Source organism: Semicossyphus pulcher, unplaced genomic scaffold, assembly GCF_022749685.1.
Source record: "Semicossyphus pulcher isolate SPU_LCO1_2020_fin unplaced genomic scaffold, fSemPul1.0.p SCAF_18, whole genome shotgun sequence".
Lineage (NCBI taxonomy): Eukaryota > Metazoa > Chordata > Actinopteri > Labriformes > Labridae > Semicossyphus > Semicossyphus pulcher.
Window position 1 is genome coordinate 9,857,962 of NW_027211691.1, and position 16,286 is coordinate 9,874,247.

Genomic DNA, 16,286 nt, shown 5'->3' on the forward strand with positions numbered 1-16,286 from the left:
CAAACCATTCCTGAACCATGTTTGCAGTTTGGCAGGGCGCATTATACTGCTGAAAGAGGCCACTACCATTTGGGAATACTGCTTCCATGAAGGGGTGTACTTGGTCTGCAACAACGTTCAGGTAGGTGGTACGTGTCGAAGTAACATCTACATGAATGGCAGGACCCAAGGTTTCCCAGCAGAACATTGTCTAAAACATCACACTGCCTCCGCCGGCTTGCCTTTTCCCATAGTGCATCCTGGTGCCATACCTTCCCCAGGTAAGCGACGCACACGCACCCGGCCATCCACATGATTCATCAGACCAGGCCACCTTCTTCCATTGTCCGTGGTCCAGTTCTGATGCTCACATGCCCATTGTAGGCGCTATCGGTGGTAGACAGGGGTCAGCATGGGCACACCGACCAGTCTGCAACTACGCAGCCCCATGTGCAACAAACTGTGATGCCCTGTTTGTTCTGACACCTTTCTATCAGACCCAGCATGAACTTTTTCAGCAATTTGAGCTACAGTAGCTCTTCTGTTGGATCAGACCACACACGACATGGGCTCTCCGTCATGCCGCTGCCAACGAATAATAAAAATGGTGATGCAGGGAAACAAGACGGCGGCTCACAGTGTGTCAGTGAAGGAACGTCCGTGGCTGCTCCAGCCTTTTGCCAAATAAAGTCTGCGATAGTTTAATTCCTTTGGAGATGGCTCTTCCCCCCCATTGGACGCACCATCTCCTGTTTTAAAACTATTTTTATCCATTTTTATACTACAGTGGATATTGTAAAACACAGAAACCTACACACACTGTAAATTGTGGAAAAAAACGTAGATCCTCTAATCATACCTGTTCCAAGTCCCAAGTTATACCCAAATCACAGTGGCAGCACAAAGATATTTTATAATTGTGGATATGCCTTGACTTTTTACTGCCAAGAAGGGTCACTGCTAAAGATTTAGACATATCTTGGTTGAATCAAATTCACATACACACAAAGATATTGGCCATTTTAAACCATAGAGAGAAGGCAAAGGATATTTATATGTTTTCTTCACATCATTTTGTTTTTTGGTCTGTTTACTTACTAATAAAGAGGACAGAGATTCACGTGTACACACATACACACAAACCGTGCAAAGTCATGGGCAACTCGTGTTGAAAAAATAATTTTCTTTAATAAATCATTCTAAGATTGTGTTAATGAAGTGTTAAATTTTAATGAACTAATCTCGTTTGGATTCGAGTGGCCCTGTGGGTTCATCCCACCTCCCAGAATTTAAATGAATACACAATAAAAGCCCTTCTTTGAATCTTGATGCAAGGCTTCTCATTTTTTGATCCGCACGACCTGCTGGTACTTTCCTGCACTGAAAGAACCATTTTAAGCAGTGGATCAAATGAATAATTTGGTTTTCAAGAGACTTACATATCGAGGCTATATTTGACCCGTCTTTGTGGAGAAGTGCTGAGATGGTGGTAGCTGAATGTGTGTGTGTTGAATGGGGGATGTATGTGTGCAAATGAGACAGCCCTCTCTGACTAACTTTTGAAGACATGCATTTTACTCATTAGTCAGACTTACCATTCAGGCAGATGGAAAAGAGTTAATTAAGTCCAATATGAAGTGGACCCCTGCTTAGAAGCTGCTTAATTCAGGTAGAAAAGACACATTGAATCAATGTTTAGGTTATTGTAATCTGAATTCAATGGATTTATTCAGAATCAGTCAGGTGTATTCTGAGACTTCTCTAAGCAGCCCAATTTCAGTTGAGTACAGTTCCTCTAACTCCACGCCTCAAGACTTAATTTTAACACTGTGTTATCTGCGTTTATAATCAAATTATTTTGGATTTTGAAGACTCTGCTCTAGTCTGTCTTCAATGAGTCTGTCTGGCAGAGAAGTTATTTTTTTCAATTGATATATTTTCCCGAAAACACCCAAAAATAACATTTGGGATGCCTCAGGGTACTATTTTTGGACCATTACTTTTCAATCTACAGACTGATCTGTTCGCGGAGACATCAGGAGACATGGCATCTCTGTCAATATGCTGATGATCCTCTGCTTTTAAGTGGCTGTTCCTCCAACTTATGCTTTCTTTGGATGTTTTCATAGAACTTTGACAGTCCAACCGGACTTACAGAATGTAACTTAACAGTTGTACAATACAAGATTGAGAGAGAGGAACAGGCCATGAAATGTAATTCTTTCACTTGAGATCAAGTTTCACTCGGAACAAAACCTTGAGACACGTTTTGATTTTCACCAAAAAACAGCCAGTGTTACATTTTCACCCCATGAGTGACACAAAGAGACAAATAATGCCCTTATGTTCTAGCAGACTTGACTATTGTAATGTTTGCCTGTAATTAAAAATAAAGTTATGCGAAGACAATTATAATTCTATTTTAGTCATCATGCTATATCATCATCTTTTATTGGAACCAACCATATCTTTTACCACTGTACCTGTTGTGTTTCCCTGCTGTCATTGCGGTCTTGTGGTTTTGTTGTTTTGTCCTTTTCCTACCCTGCCACCACCACTGTCAATGCCCAGTCTACAATTCCCCAAGGAGCACTCTGATTGGCCACTATTTACAGGGTCTATTACAGGGTTCTAAAAGTCAATGTTATTGATGATCTCTTTATTTATCTGCATTCTCGGTTGCTTCAATCGTGTCTTACCTGATTAAAATAATTGATTTGCTTGATTGTAAGGAATAGTTGTAAGGAATAGAGTAGACTTCTAAAAACAAGTTGTGGATGGACGTAAATCAAACATTCAAGGCTCAAAGGACCGAACATAAAAAAATGCAACCAATCACAAGACATTTTGGGTGATTTGTGGAGGCAAACAGAATTACAGAGGCTGTGGGAACAAGCTCGGCCTGCCAGCCAACCTCTGCACATTGCAACACTCAAAGCCAAAGGCAGCGATGCATTTTGGTCTCAGGCCTACCACTTTGCTGATGTCAGCGAGCCAAATTCATTTTTGTTTGTAGTTTGCTTCATTCATTGGATATTCAACACTGTGTAGAAAAAGCTTTGCTATGCTTACCTTACGTAATTGACCAGAAGTATACCACAGGGTGGGTGGAGGTGGAAGTGCTTTCACACAATATCAGAGGACATCTGAAAAACGAAAACATTGCTTTTGTTATTTCCTGGAACTGGTGACTTGGTTCGCAGTGCCAAAAAACAGTGTTTTCTACTCTGCTCTGGCATTAAATGAGTTGCACCAAACCGGCAGAGACTCTCATTCACGTCTGTGTAATTACAATCAGTGTAAGAGTGTCTCTGAATAAGACCCACCAGCAGCCAGAGAATAGGACCGCCTTGACAAAGCATTGACAACCGTGGAACAGGCAAAATTAAGCCCTCTCCATTCATACCCCCTAGTTCTTATTATGCACAAGCTATCTCATTGAGCTGGCTTTTGTGCTGGTATAATTACTTAATCTGAGCACTCCTAGGCTGAATTACTTTGTGTGCGGCAAGCAGGCAGCGCTGCTTTGACTCAAGCTCCCAAAGTGGAATTGAAGCTAGCTTTCATTTTGGCGTTTAATAGTTGCAAATGTGATAATGGCCATTGTCAAAAGGGATTCACATGGATGCTTGTGTTTCTGTCAAAGCTGCAGTTTTATTTTTGCACTATTATGGAAATAAATTAAAGTATGTTCAATTTTGAGTAAGATTTTATCGCCTGTGTGTTTCCTTGCTTCTTAAACACATTTTATGGACGGGGTAGAGAATGATCCACAGTGCATTAGAGAGTGTGTAGTGGTCTATTTTGTGTTGCTTGCTGTTTATAATGGGCTTGGGCAACACTTAACTAGAATGGAGGCCCATCAAGGCAGACCGATAAGGACCTAGGGATCCACTCTAGTCAATTACTGCAAAGTGCCAAGTTCAACTCAGTGGGCCTTTTATGAAGTAAACCAGATGAGTAAACAAATTAATCGTACATCCATGGTTCCCTAACACAACCATGCGGCCCAGGGCAATCATACATCAGACGGAGTGATAGCGGCTGTCTCCAGCAGGAAATAGAGGGGTCCCACTATTAAAGGCAGGAAGCCACATAGAAATCATAAGCTATTAGCCATCACACTTACTCCTCTCAACTGCACTGTTCTGCCTGTATTGGCTTTTTACACTTTGACACTGCCTTTGTGAGGAGGAAGGTCTGGAAATTCCGATTGTTGTGGAGGAATAACGTAGATCAGATGAATGATGATAACAGCTCTTTTTTTATTGATCCTCAGAGATGTTGCTGCTCAAATAAAGTCGTGTTGCTACAGTCTTTATAAGTAAAGAAAATTCTCCTTCTTCTTCAGCTAAATAAATAGTTGGATTGCGTATTGGGTTAGCTCAAAATGCTATTTTACATGTGAGGTTACAATGGCAACATTTATTTTCAAACACGCATGTGCAGGCATGTTTCTGCCTGCACTCAGTCTGTAAGAAGATCTAATGAATCCTGTATTCTTTAGTGGCTTTGTGTCGTATAAGTATGCCTTCGTGTCTTTGTATGTGTTCCTTAGTATACAGCCCTTTCATATGACCTTGAAATCGTCCGATATACAACACCGTGTATTTGTGTCATCTTTAGCTGCTGGATGGCCCAGGCTGTGGTCCAGTAATCAATACAATGTACAGTAATCTGCAGCACCACAAAGAGAGAGAGAGAGAGAGTTTGTGTGTGTGTGAGAGCGTGTGCTCGCATTGTGTGACTGTAAGGAGAAACTGGTGATGTTCTCTGCAGCCTTTCATAAATGGGAGAACATTACTGCAGGTTGAAACTAAGTTATAAAGTTGTTAAGCTTGTTCAGCAGAGCACAGTTTGCTCAAGTTATTTGCTGAATTTGAAATATTTTGAACACTTGCTCAGAGTTAAATTCTGAAACAATATTTGTAAACGCACTTTTTCCGAATTGCAGTTTAATGTCTGCAGCTGCATCCAGTATCTGTGTCTATCTCGTCAATTCACTGATAAACTGAGAGATAAATGAATGAATGAAGGTTCAGGACGTTGGTTAGGATTCTTCCAACCCTTTTACGGATTTATTTCAGAGCCAATAATACAACACATAATTAAGGGTACATCTTTTCATGTTTGGATGTATGCCATTGCCTTACCTTGTATGTTGGAAAGCCATTTGTCTTTCTGTAAGACATGGCGGCTTGAATATTCCCTAGAAACCCAGTCAACCATCACTCTCACATGGACCATTAAGATTTAACCACTAGTTTAGGCAGTGGGGTGCTATTATGTTTGAATTCAGCACTTTGCTGTACATTTGGTTATCAGTTATGTGTGACAGAATTTTTGTCATTTTGTCTGTGTTAATCCATGATTCACATCAACACAGTTGGATAGTCAGACCTGTCACGTCGCCGGATGATAGTTAAAGTTGAAGCTGGTTCAACGTTTGCCCCAAAAGGCTGAGACATCTCCCAAGTGACTCCCATGGTATCCTACTTGACGTGATTTAAAATATCCTCGACATGTCTTAGAAAACGCCTCCTTTAAAAACACTGAAAATGATATCGCCTCTGGGAACAACTTTTTGAAGCTTCCGGTGTAGCCAGCGGTTAGCGATAAAGGATTTCCAGCCAAGGCTTTCTTTTTCGTGCACTGGATTGTTTACAGTCCAACTTGCAAGTTTAGAAGCCAGAATGGAGTTAATGTATAAGGACTTGTTGTTTATAGAGATGATAAAAGCTCAGTCGTCCTCAGGAGACCACCGATGGTAGTTTGGATGGAATTATGGCAGATTGCGTTCTGCCCCTTTTGCTCTCCACACCAGGGGTGGAACAAAGTATCGATACAACAATACAAAATACAACAATATAATTATCGATGCTGGGGCCAAATATCCATATTTTAATTTACAAATATAAGGCGCTCTAAACAGATTTCCCTGCGATTTTGACTCACCGTGTCATTTCTTCATGGTTCCTCATGGTGGCGCTTATGACATGAATGAGGGTAACGTGAACGGAAATTAATTGGGCGATATTATATTGGGCCCCGTATCGTATCGTCAGTTACCCTGCAATTTTTACTCCTACTCCACACGACTGTTTTTTTCTGAATACAACCAAAGCCTGCTGATACTGGATTTGTCAATACTACTCGGACAATAAATGGACAACAAATGGAAACCAGAACACTTTGGATCATCCTTCATCTCATCAAAGTAATTTATAAAAGAGAAGAACAGTGTCTGAATGGCATCATTACAAACCCCATGAATACAATAGAAGGAAGAGCGACTGGAGTTGTTAAATGAAGCAAATAAAATTGAGTCATTGTGATACAGCACAATCAGCTGTCAAAGACAGACCAGTGTAATATTATAAGATTATAACATTGGAATGAGATAGGTGTTTGATTCACGAGGCATAATGGTTTAATTTCCTTTTCCCGGTATTCTGTTTGGTGCTGTCACTCTCATATTGACATTCCCTAGAACTAGAACTAACTTTGGTGTGTAATCAGGGTTACAGATTTTATGTATGGTATCGGCTTTCAAACGGTCAAACACATGAATGAATCATAAGACAAATCAATATTTGGTCAATGGAAAGTGTTAATAGCTTCCAGTCTTTGGTAAAGCAGGAGTTAATTCCTCTGTCCTGCTTATATGATGTCATTCTGACTCCTCTGTGGTTTCTAGGAATCAACCTCTCCAGACAGTCAGTTTGTGTTTTGCTGTAGTGTGTGTCTCCAGTTACCTTAATGTGTTTCTGTGGTCTGTGAGTTGTGTGTCCGTAACAAGGTTGCCATCCTTCTCTGTTGTCAGATTTTCCGGAGGTGTTGGCTGGTGTTCAAGAAGGCCTCCAGTAAAGGACCCCGACGGTTAGAGAAGTACCCAGACGAGAAGGCGGCGTACTTCAGGAGCTTCCACAAGGTAAACGAGCGCAACTGAAACACAATGCAAGCAACATTTGGATTTTCATTTAATTTGTCTTAATCTAAAATATATAGATAGATACATATAGTCTGGAGATAAATGCATCATCAGCCGTGTTTCACCAAGCAAAGGGTTTAAATGTACATTTTTGTTGCTAGCTGTGGGGCCTTAGGACACTGATGTCACTCTGTTCTTCAGTCGATCATAATAACGCAAGATGAAGTGACCAGATTGCCATGAAATTAACAATCAATACTCATAATCTCTGGAGTTTGATTGCTAATGATTTGGTAACACCCTGACCTTTTTGTCTAACACCACTGTCAGACAACCAGTCGAGTATGACAATACAAAAGTCTGATCATCCAACTTATATAACACCTACAACAAAAATATATATGCAGTACTTTTTGTATGAGATTAATTTACTCTAAGTGGGTGTTTCTTCTGACATTGTATATAAAAAGATAGATTTACCTTATGCAATAAACTTACCATTAAACTGTATTGCACACTTCTTCCATCCTTGTTTCCAGCTTCATATAAAAAGTTCTGTGCATTGGTCACAGATGATGGAGTTAAGGATCCATTAAGACACACTTTGCAACTTCATCCTCTCCTCCGGGGCCTTTCCCTCCCTTTTGAAAGTAATAATCCGGAGTGTTATATATCTCTCCCTGCCTCTTAAGCCATTTGAAATACTCCAATTATGGCTCATTATCATGGTGAGGGGAGATGATTTTAAAGGAGTAGCTGTGTGCGCTGTGTTTTACAGGAATGAGAGGAGATAACAGCAGATGATGGGGGACTTTGACACCAGGTTTCCTATGAGAGCTGATTTAGTAACCATGTAATTATGAATTAGGTTGGGGATTTCTCAGGCATATTTCCAGTTAGCTCAATTTCCCAGATTGCATGCAAGTACAAGCTAGGTAGATGTTTTAATCCACTTTGTAAGCTTCCCTTGCTGCTTCAGTACGAGCCATGTATTGTGAATGAAGCGCCTCTCTGCCTACTGCATCATGCTGTCACACGGGGCGTCCTGTGTGGCTGTAACCCCCCTCCCAGAGGCATCTCATACAACCGGCGCTGGAGTGAGCGATGAGTGCGCACATGCACCAGTGCACCTGGTAATGCATCGCCACAAAGATCAAGAAAGGTCCCGTCTGAGGGCTTCATTCAACGCTGCAGTGCTTTGGGAGGAAATAGGCTGCACTGGTGGCTGATTTACAGAATCAACACAAAGGGGATTGGCTTTCTTTCCTCCTTTTTTTCCGTCTCTCGCCATATCCCCATACTCCCTCCCGCTCTCTCTCTCTCTTTCCCTGTGCCTTTTTCTCAGTCTGAGAAGCACTGGTCCACGCAGTAAAACAATCCCTGAATAATTTTTAGCATTATTTTTAGCCCCGTGAAAAGTTGTTTTTCTGTGTGCTAGATTTCTCAACCTCTCCTGAGCTCCTGACAGAGGCAGATAAAGTGGAAAGACGGAGCGGTATTTAAATGTCAAAATATTACATGTGCATATGGAAGTGGAATAACAAGTGAAGCAGTGAGGTGTAATCAGTTGGCGTGTAACAACACATTGAAATGTATCAATAAATCAATTAAATTAATGTTAGAGATTTCTTGACAGATATATTGGCCAACGAAAAGTAAGATATGTTTCTTATGATTCTTCAAAATTCACAAAAAATTCCTCCGTTAAACTGATTGTATTAAATAGGCTAATAATATAATTTCATATTGATCGCAGGCAACTGCATAGAATCAGATCCAAATCATATCAGGATTTTTGATATAAGCCAGTTTAACTCTCCTAGTAAGTCCTATCACTTTTAGCCACACTAGCACCATTGGTCTGTTGGTACCACTTTGTTAAAGAGGAAAATATCTCAACAACCATTGGAGAGATTTCCACTATACATTTGTATAGACATTTATTGTTCCAACGTCTCCACAACTATTCAGACATTCATGTCACCTTCAACTGGCATCACTCTGAAGAGCACTTTCACCATGCACCATCAACAGGTCAAATTCTATTTGTAGAATTGTGTCCTAATTAGCAAATGTGCAAAATTGCGCTAATTAGCAAATATAACCTGCTAAACTAAGAGAGTGAACATGGTTGAGATTATACCTGCTAAACACCAAGTTATCATTAACACATTAACTATCTGACATTAAGTCAGAGTACAGCCTCACAAAGCAGTTCAATACTTGCTAACTGATGACATTTCCATGAGCCTCTGTTGTGTTTTCTGCTAGTTAGCAAATGGCAGCTAGCTAAACTAAGAGAGTAAACATGGTTATATCTGCGAAACATTGGCATGTTAGCATTGTCATTTTGAGCATTTTAGCAAGCCCTGCCACAGTACAGCCTCACAAAGTTGCTAAATACTTATGACATTTCTATGAGGCTCTGTTGTGTTTTAAATGTTAGCATGCTTAACTAATAGAGTGAACATGCTAAACATTATACAGTATCTACTAAATATCAGCATGTTAGTATTGTCATTTTGAGCATTTCAGCAAACTGACAGGCATATACCTCACACCTGCTAAATATTAGCATGTTAGCTCAATCATTTTAGCAAGCAAAAATTAATACTGTAAGCACTGCTGTGCCCAGGTAAAGCTTCACAGAGCCGTTAGCAAGGCAGTGAACTCTTAGTCTTTTTAATAAAGGATTTAACTCCCAACTTTGAACAAATGAAAAGAAAGAAGAAGAGAGGAAATGAGGAATAGGCCTCATCACAGATGATTCACTGTGCTCGGACTCCTGCGCCTTGGGCTGGGAATGCACCCAAACCCTTTCCCTCAGACACACAACTTCACACACGCAAGTACACACAAAGAGAGACTGAAACATAGACACTAAACACAGAGAGAGAAATAAGAGGCTGGTGGAATTCACAGCTCAGAAATTCCCACTGTTGATGCTATCTTTGTGTCAGTTATATGTATGAATAGCCCGCCTGAGGACAAATACATACTGTCTTCACGGGAGAAAAACATAACCTCATCTCATATGAAATATTTAGATCTTTTAGGGGGATAAAAAAACAACAAATGAAAAATATCTACTATCTTTCAATATCCATAACCTCCCCTCCCTTGTCTCTTTTTTATGTATTTCCTTGCTTTGTTGTCATACACTTTTTAAAATCTAAGCAGGGTCTGCGTATCAGACAATATAAGCGGAATTTATTACATTTGATGTTATCGAACAAAGAAATCTGTAGTCCGCATATGTTGTCTGTGTTATTAGGTCTGCTCTTTTAACCTCATACAGTCCAGCTTTACTATACGGGCAGTGAGCCCAGATAATTCATTCCCAACAGCCTGGCAAAGGGCCCACAGTTAGCACACAATGGACTACAATAATGTAATGGGCCTTATCTCCCAGGCAGAGTGAACACAGGGAAGAAGGTTGAACAAAATGGCCTGTAAATGCGGGTGATATTCAATTAAATGTAATCTTCCCTTTTTTTCATTCACGATCAATCTCCTGGTAAAGTGATTTAGAGGCTTTTGATCTCGCTCCTCCCTATTGACTGAAACAGCAGGTTCAAGGAGAGGCACTTGAGCAGTGGATGCACCGTGTGGAGGCTATAGAATGAGTTAAAAAAGAGCTTTTAGAATAAATAGCAATATATTACATACTACACAGGCTGCAAAGGAGCAGACATTGTGGATGAATTCTTCCTTTTTAAGAAGAGCTTTTTGTTATCAGCGGGAAAACTAGCAAGCTAATATTAGCATAAACCTTTCAGGACAGCTCTGCCAGAGTAAAGCCTTACAGAGCATTAAAATACTTGCTGCTGTTGACATTGCCATTAGCCTCTGTTGTGCTTTATGCTAATTTGTAATTGTTAGCATGCTAAACTAAGAGAAGGAACATGGTTAAACATTCTACCTGCTAAACATCAGTATGTTAGCTTTGTCCTTTTGAGCTTTTTAGCAAGCTAATGTTAGCATAAACCTAAGCAAAGCTCTGCCAGACTACAGCCTCACAAAGCCTCCAAATAATAGCTACGCAAATGACATTTCCATGAGCCTCTGTTGTGTTTTATGCTAGTTAAAAAATGTTAGCATGCTAAACTAAGAGAATGAACGTAGTTAAACATTCTACCTGCTAAATATCAGTATGTTAGCATTGTCCTTTTGAGCTTTTTAGCAAGCTAATGTTAGCATAAACCCAAACACAGCTCTGCCAGAGTACAGCCTCACAAAGCCTCCAAATAATAGCTACACTAATGACATTTCCATGAGCCTCTGTTGTGTTTTATGCTAGTTAAAAAATGTTAGCATGCTAAACTAAGAAACTGAACATGGTAAACATTGTAGGCTACCTGCTAAACATCAGTATGTTAGCATTGTCATTTTGAGCATTAAAGCAAACTGACATTAGCATAAACCTCTAAGCACAGCTCTGCCAGAGTGCTACAGCCACAAAGCCTCCAAATAAAAGCTACACTAATGACTTTTCCATGAGCTTGTTGTGTTTTAACTGTTAGCCTGCTAAACTAACATAGTAAACATTTCACCTGCTAAACATCATAATGTTAACTTAATAATTTGAGCAAGCAAAAGTGAATAATTGCTTCTAAGCACTGCTGTGCTCAGGTACAGCCTCACATAGGCGCTAGCATGGCAACAGACTCAGTCATCTTTAAGGTTTTAACTCACAACTTTGAATAAATGAAAAGAAAGAAGAAGAGAGGAGATGAGGAATAGGCCTCATCATAGATGATTCACTTTGGCCGGACTCCTGCGCTTTGGGCTGGGAATGCACCCAAACGCTAACAGACACAGTGTGTATAAAATGAATATATTACGTGCTTTTAATACATTACATATTACACAGGCTGCAAAGGAGCAGATGATTTCTTCCTTTTTAAAAAGAGCGTTTTCGTAATCAGCAGGGAAACTACTATTAATTATTTATCCCTTAAAGTCGAGCTGAAACGGCATTTCGAGAGTATCTAGCTTCCGTATCGTGACGTATTTCCGAGTGAAACAGGACGTGCAGTCGGGACATATCATTAGAGGGATTTGATTTGATCGTTGAGAAGTGGGCGTAGATAGACGTTCTCCACAGTGCAGTAGCTAGCTGACTGACTGAGCGTTCTTGGTGCTCTGCGGCTAAATGCTGCAGATTGATTGGTTGAAACTGCTTGGTGCTAACTAATGTAAGCACGCGTGAAATTTAGTTTTACCGGAAGAAAAAATGATCAGATTTTGATATAAGAATACGAAGAAATGGATTTTCTGTATTTTTTTTTGGAGTATATTGTCAAATAGATGCACAATATCACCGGGGATGTGATCTAAAATGATTAAAATGACATTTTTCATTTCACCTCGACTTTAAGATCAACCATATTTCTATTTAACTTTCCGTCCTTTATATGCTAAGCCTCGTCTTACTATTGCACTTTCAGCGAAGCAGTGCAAGATGGCACTTAAGCCTTGCTGCTGCTGCTCCTGCTGGCTGTGTTCATTCAAGCTAATGTGCTTCTGTCGCTCTCTCCTTCCTTCCTAGATCACTGAGCTCCATAACATCAAGAACATTACCCGGATGCCACGGGAGACAAAAAAGCACGCTGTGGCCATCATCTTCTGTGACGACACATCCAAGACATTTGCCTGTGAATCAGGTAAAAGCATTTTCCCCACTCAATTCAAAATTCTAATCCGTCTCTCTCAGCTGCGGCAGAACAGGGGAGAGAAAACATTATTTTTAATTTCGTACATGCAAATGAAAAGCGGAGGAGTGGTTTGAGGAAAGTTTGTCAAGAAGTGGAGGAAGAATCAGAAGTGAGAGGCAGAAAGAGAAAGGGAGAGGTGAAAAAGGCAGCAGAGAATTGGAGATGAGCCAAGTGATGCTCATTTGCCGCTATATTAAGAAGTGGGAGGATCTGTTCCGAAATATTGATTTTCATACTGCAGGTATGAAAAATGATATTGGCCATCGTTTGCAGTGTGTTTCAACCCAATTATGGACTGTAACAATAGAGATTGCGTCTAATACGTGGACAGGAAGCCTAAAGAGGCATAAGATCTGGATGTAGAGGAGGCAAGAGGCGAGATCATGCTTTTGCATCCTTAAACAGAAAAGGATGAAGATCTCTGTGTTGTGGATGTGTGCAGACATGTGATCAAATATCCGTTGATGGAGAGCAGCAGGAGACCTCAGGGGAAATATTATTGAACTTAGAGCAGTGAACTCTCTCTCGCCTTTACTCTGTTTCCCATGATCACTCACTCTTTCTTCCTCTCTCTCTCTCTCTTGGCTCATGTCCATCCCCAGAGCCTTCCCCCCTCACACCACCATATGGATGTCTCTATCACTGTGTGTCCACTGACCTCCCATAGTCCTTCACTTCCTGGAACCCCCTTTACATGAGTAGGGTCCAGCTGCAGCCTTGCAGACGGTACACACCACACCCCCTACAAACCATGACCCCTACAAACCACGCCCATTTGTTGGCGGGGAAGGAAGTAAAGCAGCTGCTGGCTACAAACCACGCCTCCTTTTTATAATGGGACAAATTAAATCTCTTAAAAAATTCAACATGTGCATTTACTCATTCACATTTATTATTTTCATGTCAGCTTAGTTCACAGTAGTTACCTAAACAGGCATCTCCATGCACTCTGTGAGTGTTTCTTTACCACTCAGGCCTAATGGCTCCAACTCCAGAACTTGTCTAGGACAGTGGTTCTCAAAGTGGACCCCACTTTGACCCCTGGGGGTCTGCGAACCATAGCCTGGGGGTCCTTGAAATAATGATAATACATTTGTAATAAATTATAAAATTGTGCTGTATCATTAAAAACTGCATGTCTACAGACGAAGACCGTTTAGTACCACAGCATTAATGCTGTCAAGTTGAATCCACAAGAATTTTGAATGAAATGATAGGTAAACATATCGTCAAATGCGACTGACAACTTAGCATGCTAAATATTTCTTTGCAAAAATAACTGATGCGATTAAATGTAACTATAAATCACAGAAAGTAAAATAAGAGGTTGTTTTTTGCAGATTGTTCAATTCCACCAAAGTGAATAAAAATAAGAGTGTCTTATCAGTGAAAATAAATAAAGTTACACTTTCAATGTGTTAAATTAGGAAGGCCTGAATACAAACTCTGATATCTCCTCTGTCCTGAGGAAGCAGCAGGACAGTTATAATATAAATGCTGTCTGCTCTTTGAAACCCACAGGGAGCCAAATTTAGTTCTTGATCATGTTTTGTTATGTTGTCTTGTCATGGGCTTGGTGATGATCAGTTTACAATAGGTTATATTTGTTGCCAGGACTGACAGTTGCACTGAACCACATTTGAAGTAAGTTTTTCATGTATTTATTGTATGTTTTTTTTGACAAAAAGAAATTGATTTATATCAGGCATGAAGTGTTTATAGCCCTTTCAGAAGACCACAAACTGAGCTTGACATTCAGCTGCCAGTTGAGAGAAAACTTTAGACTTTATCAATACATTTAAACAATTTATTTTAACATTAATGCAGATAACAAGACAATGCATAAAATAAAGAATAGACAAATACCCAAAAATGTTTCTGCATCCAACCAAATCAGGTGGTGCTTGAGCTTAATGTCTAATGGTCTGAAGATTTAAATCTTTCGCCCGAACAGTCGACAGAGCCAAAAGGTCACCCTGTTCTTTTCCTTGGTTTCCTCTCTGGCTGCTGCCTGCTGCTCCTGAAGACGCATCTCCAGCTGGGTCAGCACTGGCTCTGGCTCTGGCTCCTCTCTTCTGAGCGGGATGTTTACGGTGTATGGAGTCTCATCTCCAGGCTTGGTGTTGCCTGCAAACCTCACAGTAGGTCTGAGGTGGTTGATGACCTCTGTGGCGATGAGGTTGCAGGCCAACAAGGCGACTTGAGTATCCTTCATCAGGTCCTTTCTGGTCAGGCGGGTCTTCTGCAGAGCCTCGCGCAGCCGGGCTTTGATTGGCTGGCGCAGTTCCCGGCTCAGTTTGGCTTCTTGCTTCGGGTCCTCAAGGCGTTTAAGCTGTTGCAGGAAGACTCGGTTTTTCTGATACTTCGTAGCCTCCTTCTTCAGCAGCATGTGGATGTGCTCCACCATCTCATCATCAAGGTCCTGGCTCCTCTGGCTCTGAGGTGTGCAGAGGTTCTGAGCTTTAAAAAGCTTCACCAGCACTCGTCTGATGGTGGATTCCTGCACCAAAGCCTTGTCTGTTTGCACATTTTGCTCTTCAGTGCGACATTCATCAGCACTGAGCTGGTCAGGACAAAGGACAAAGGTCAGGAATTCAGTGCTGGAGACTTGATCTTGCTCTTCACTCTGACAGATAGGAGATTCCTGGAGCATTAGGTTGTTATCAGCTTCCGGTGTTACCTCCTTGTCAGAGTCAGTCACAAAGTCCTCTTTGTCCACCAAGATAACATCCTGGTCGGACAGAAGAGGCTTGCTGGGATGTTGCTGGCTCTCCAGGATGTCCTTGTCCGATGTCTTCGGGAAAGCCTTCTGGAAGACCTTAGTGCGTCTTGTCCAGGATCCATGCTGCTCAAGCAGCTCCTCCTTGATGTTCTCAGGAAGAAACTGTGAGAACAGCAGGCTTTCCTCGTTACTGTATATTTTGGGTGGAGTCCACACACCTTCGGCTTCATCCTTGTAGGTTTTAAGGATGGCCTCGATGATTTTTTCTGGGATGAAGCTCAGGAGTGCTGGGTCTCTGCTCACCAGCAGCTTCCTCAACTTGTATGATGTCCCAAACTTCTCCATGGCGCTGCACTGGATAAGCACAACAGCTTCCCAGGTATCGCAGGAAGGAGGAGGGAGGCCTTCATCCACAGAGACACCAGGGACTTTGCTCAGGGTCTCTAAAGTTGCCGCACTCATGTGTAGACAGAGTGTCAGCAGTTGTTGCTGGTCCAGGTGAGGTCCAGTGAAGCTCCTCAGCGGGTTCAGCCTCAGCAGAACCTGGACGAGCAGATCCTCAGCCAGCTCACTGCTGACAGTGACAGCAGCAGGGAGAGGAAGGCTTAAAAATGTATCTTCCACAGAGGAAGTGTGCACCTGCGATGTACAGGAATCCATTGTATCGACAGGCTTGTAAGAAGCAACAGTTAAAATACTAACGACAGAACTAAAGATGATCAAGACGTGGCTTGTAGGGAGAGGGTTTGTGTCAAATGTTTTAGCGCCTTCAGTCCTGAAGCTGAAGGTTCTGAATTCTGACTTGAAAGTCACATTCTAAGAATTGAAAGTTACATTCTAATTCTACATCACATTCTGTTCTATCCTGGTCAGGCCCTAGTAACCATAGTTTTTTTTAATTGTAAATAATATGAATGATAATAAGAGAATGGACACT

General features: G+C 41.2%; 1 protein-coding gene across 1 annotated transcript in view; it reads left to right on the plus strand.

The window, feature by feature from the left end:
• Window positions 1–16,286, plus strand: part of dok6 (docking protein 6) — a 58,433-nt gene that overhangs the window by 24,697 nt on the left and 17,450 nt on the right. Inside the window, exons 2-3 of the mRNA XM_069667658.1 lie at window positions 6,803–6,910; window positions 12,462–12,576. Coding sequence (XP_069523759.1) covers window positions 6,803–6,910; window positions 12,462–12,576 — 223 coding nt within the window. The remainder of the gene's footprint in view (window positions 1–6,802; window positions 6,911–12,461; window positions 12,577–16,286) is intronic.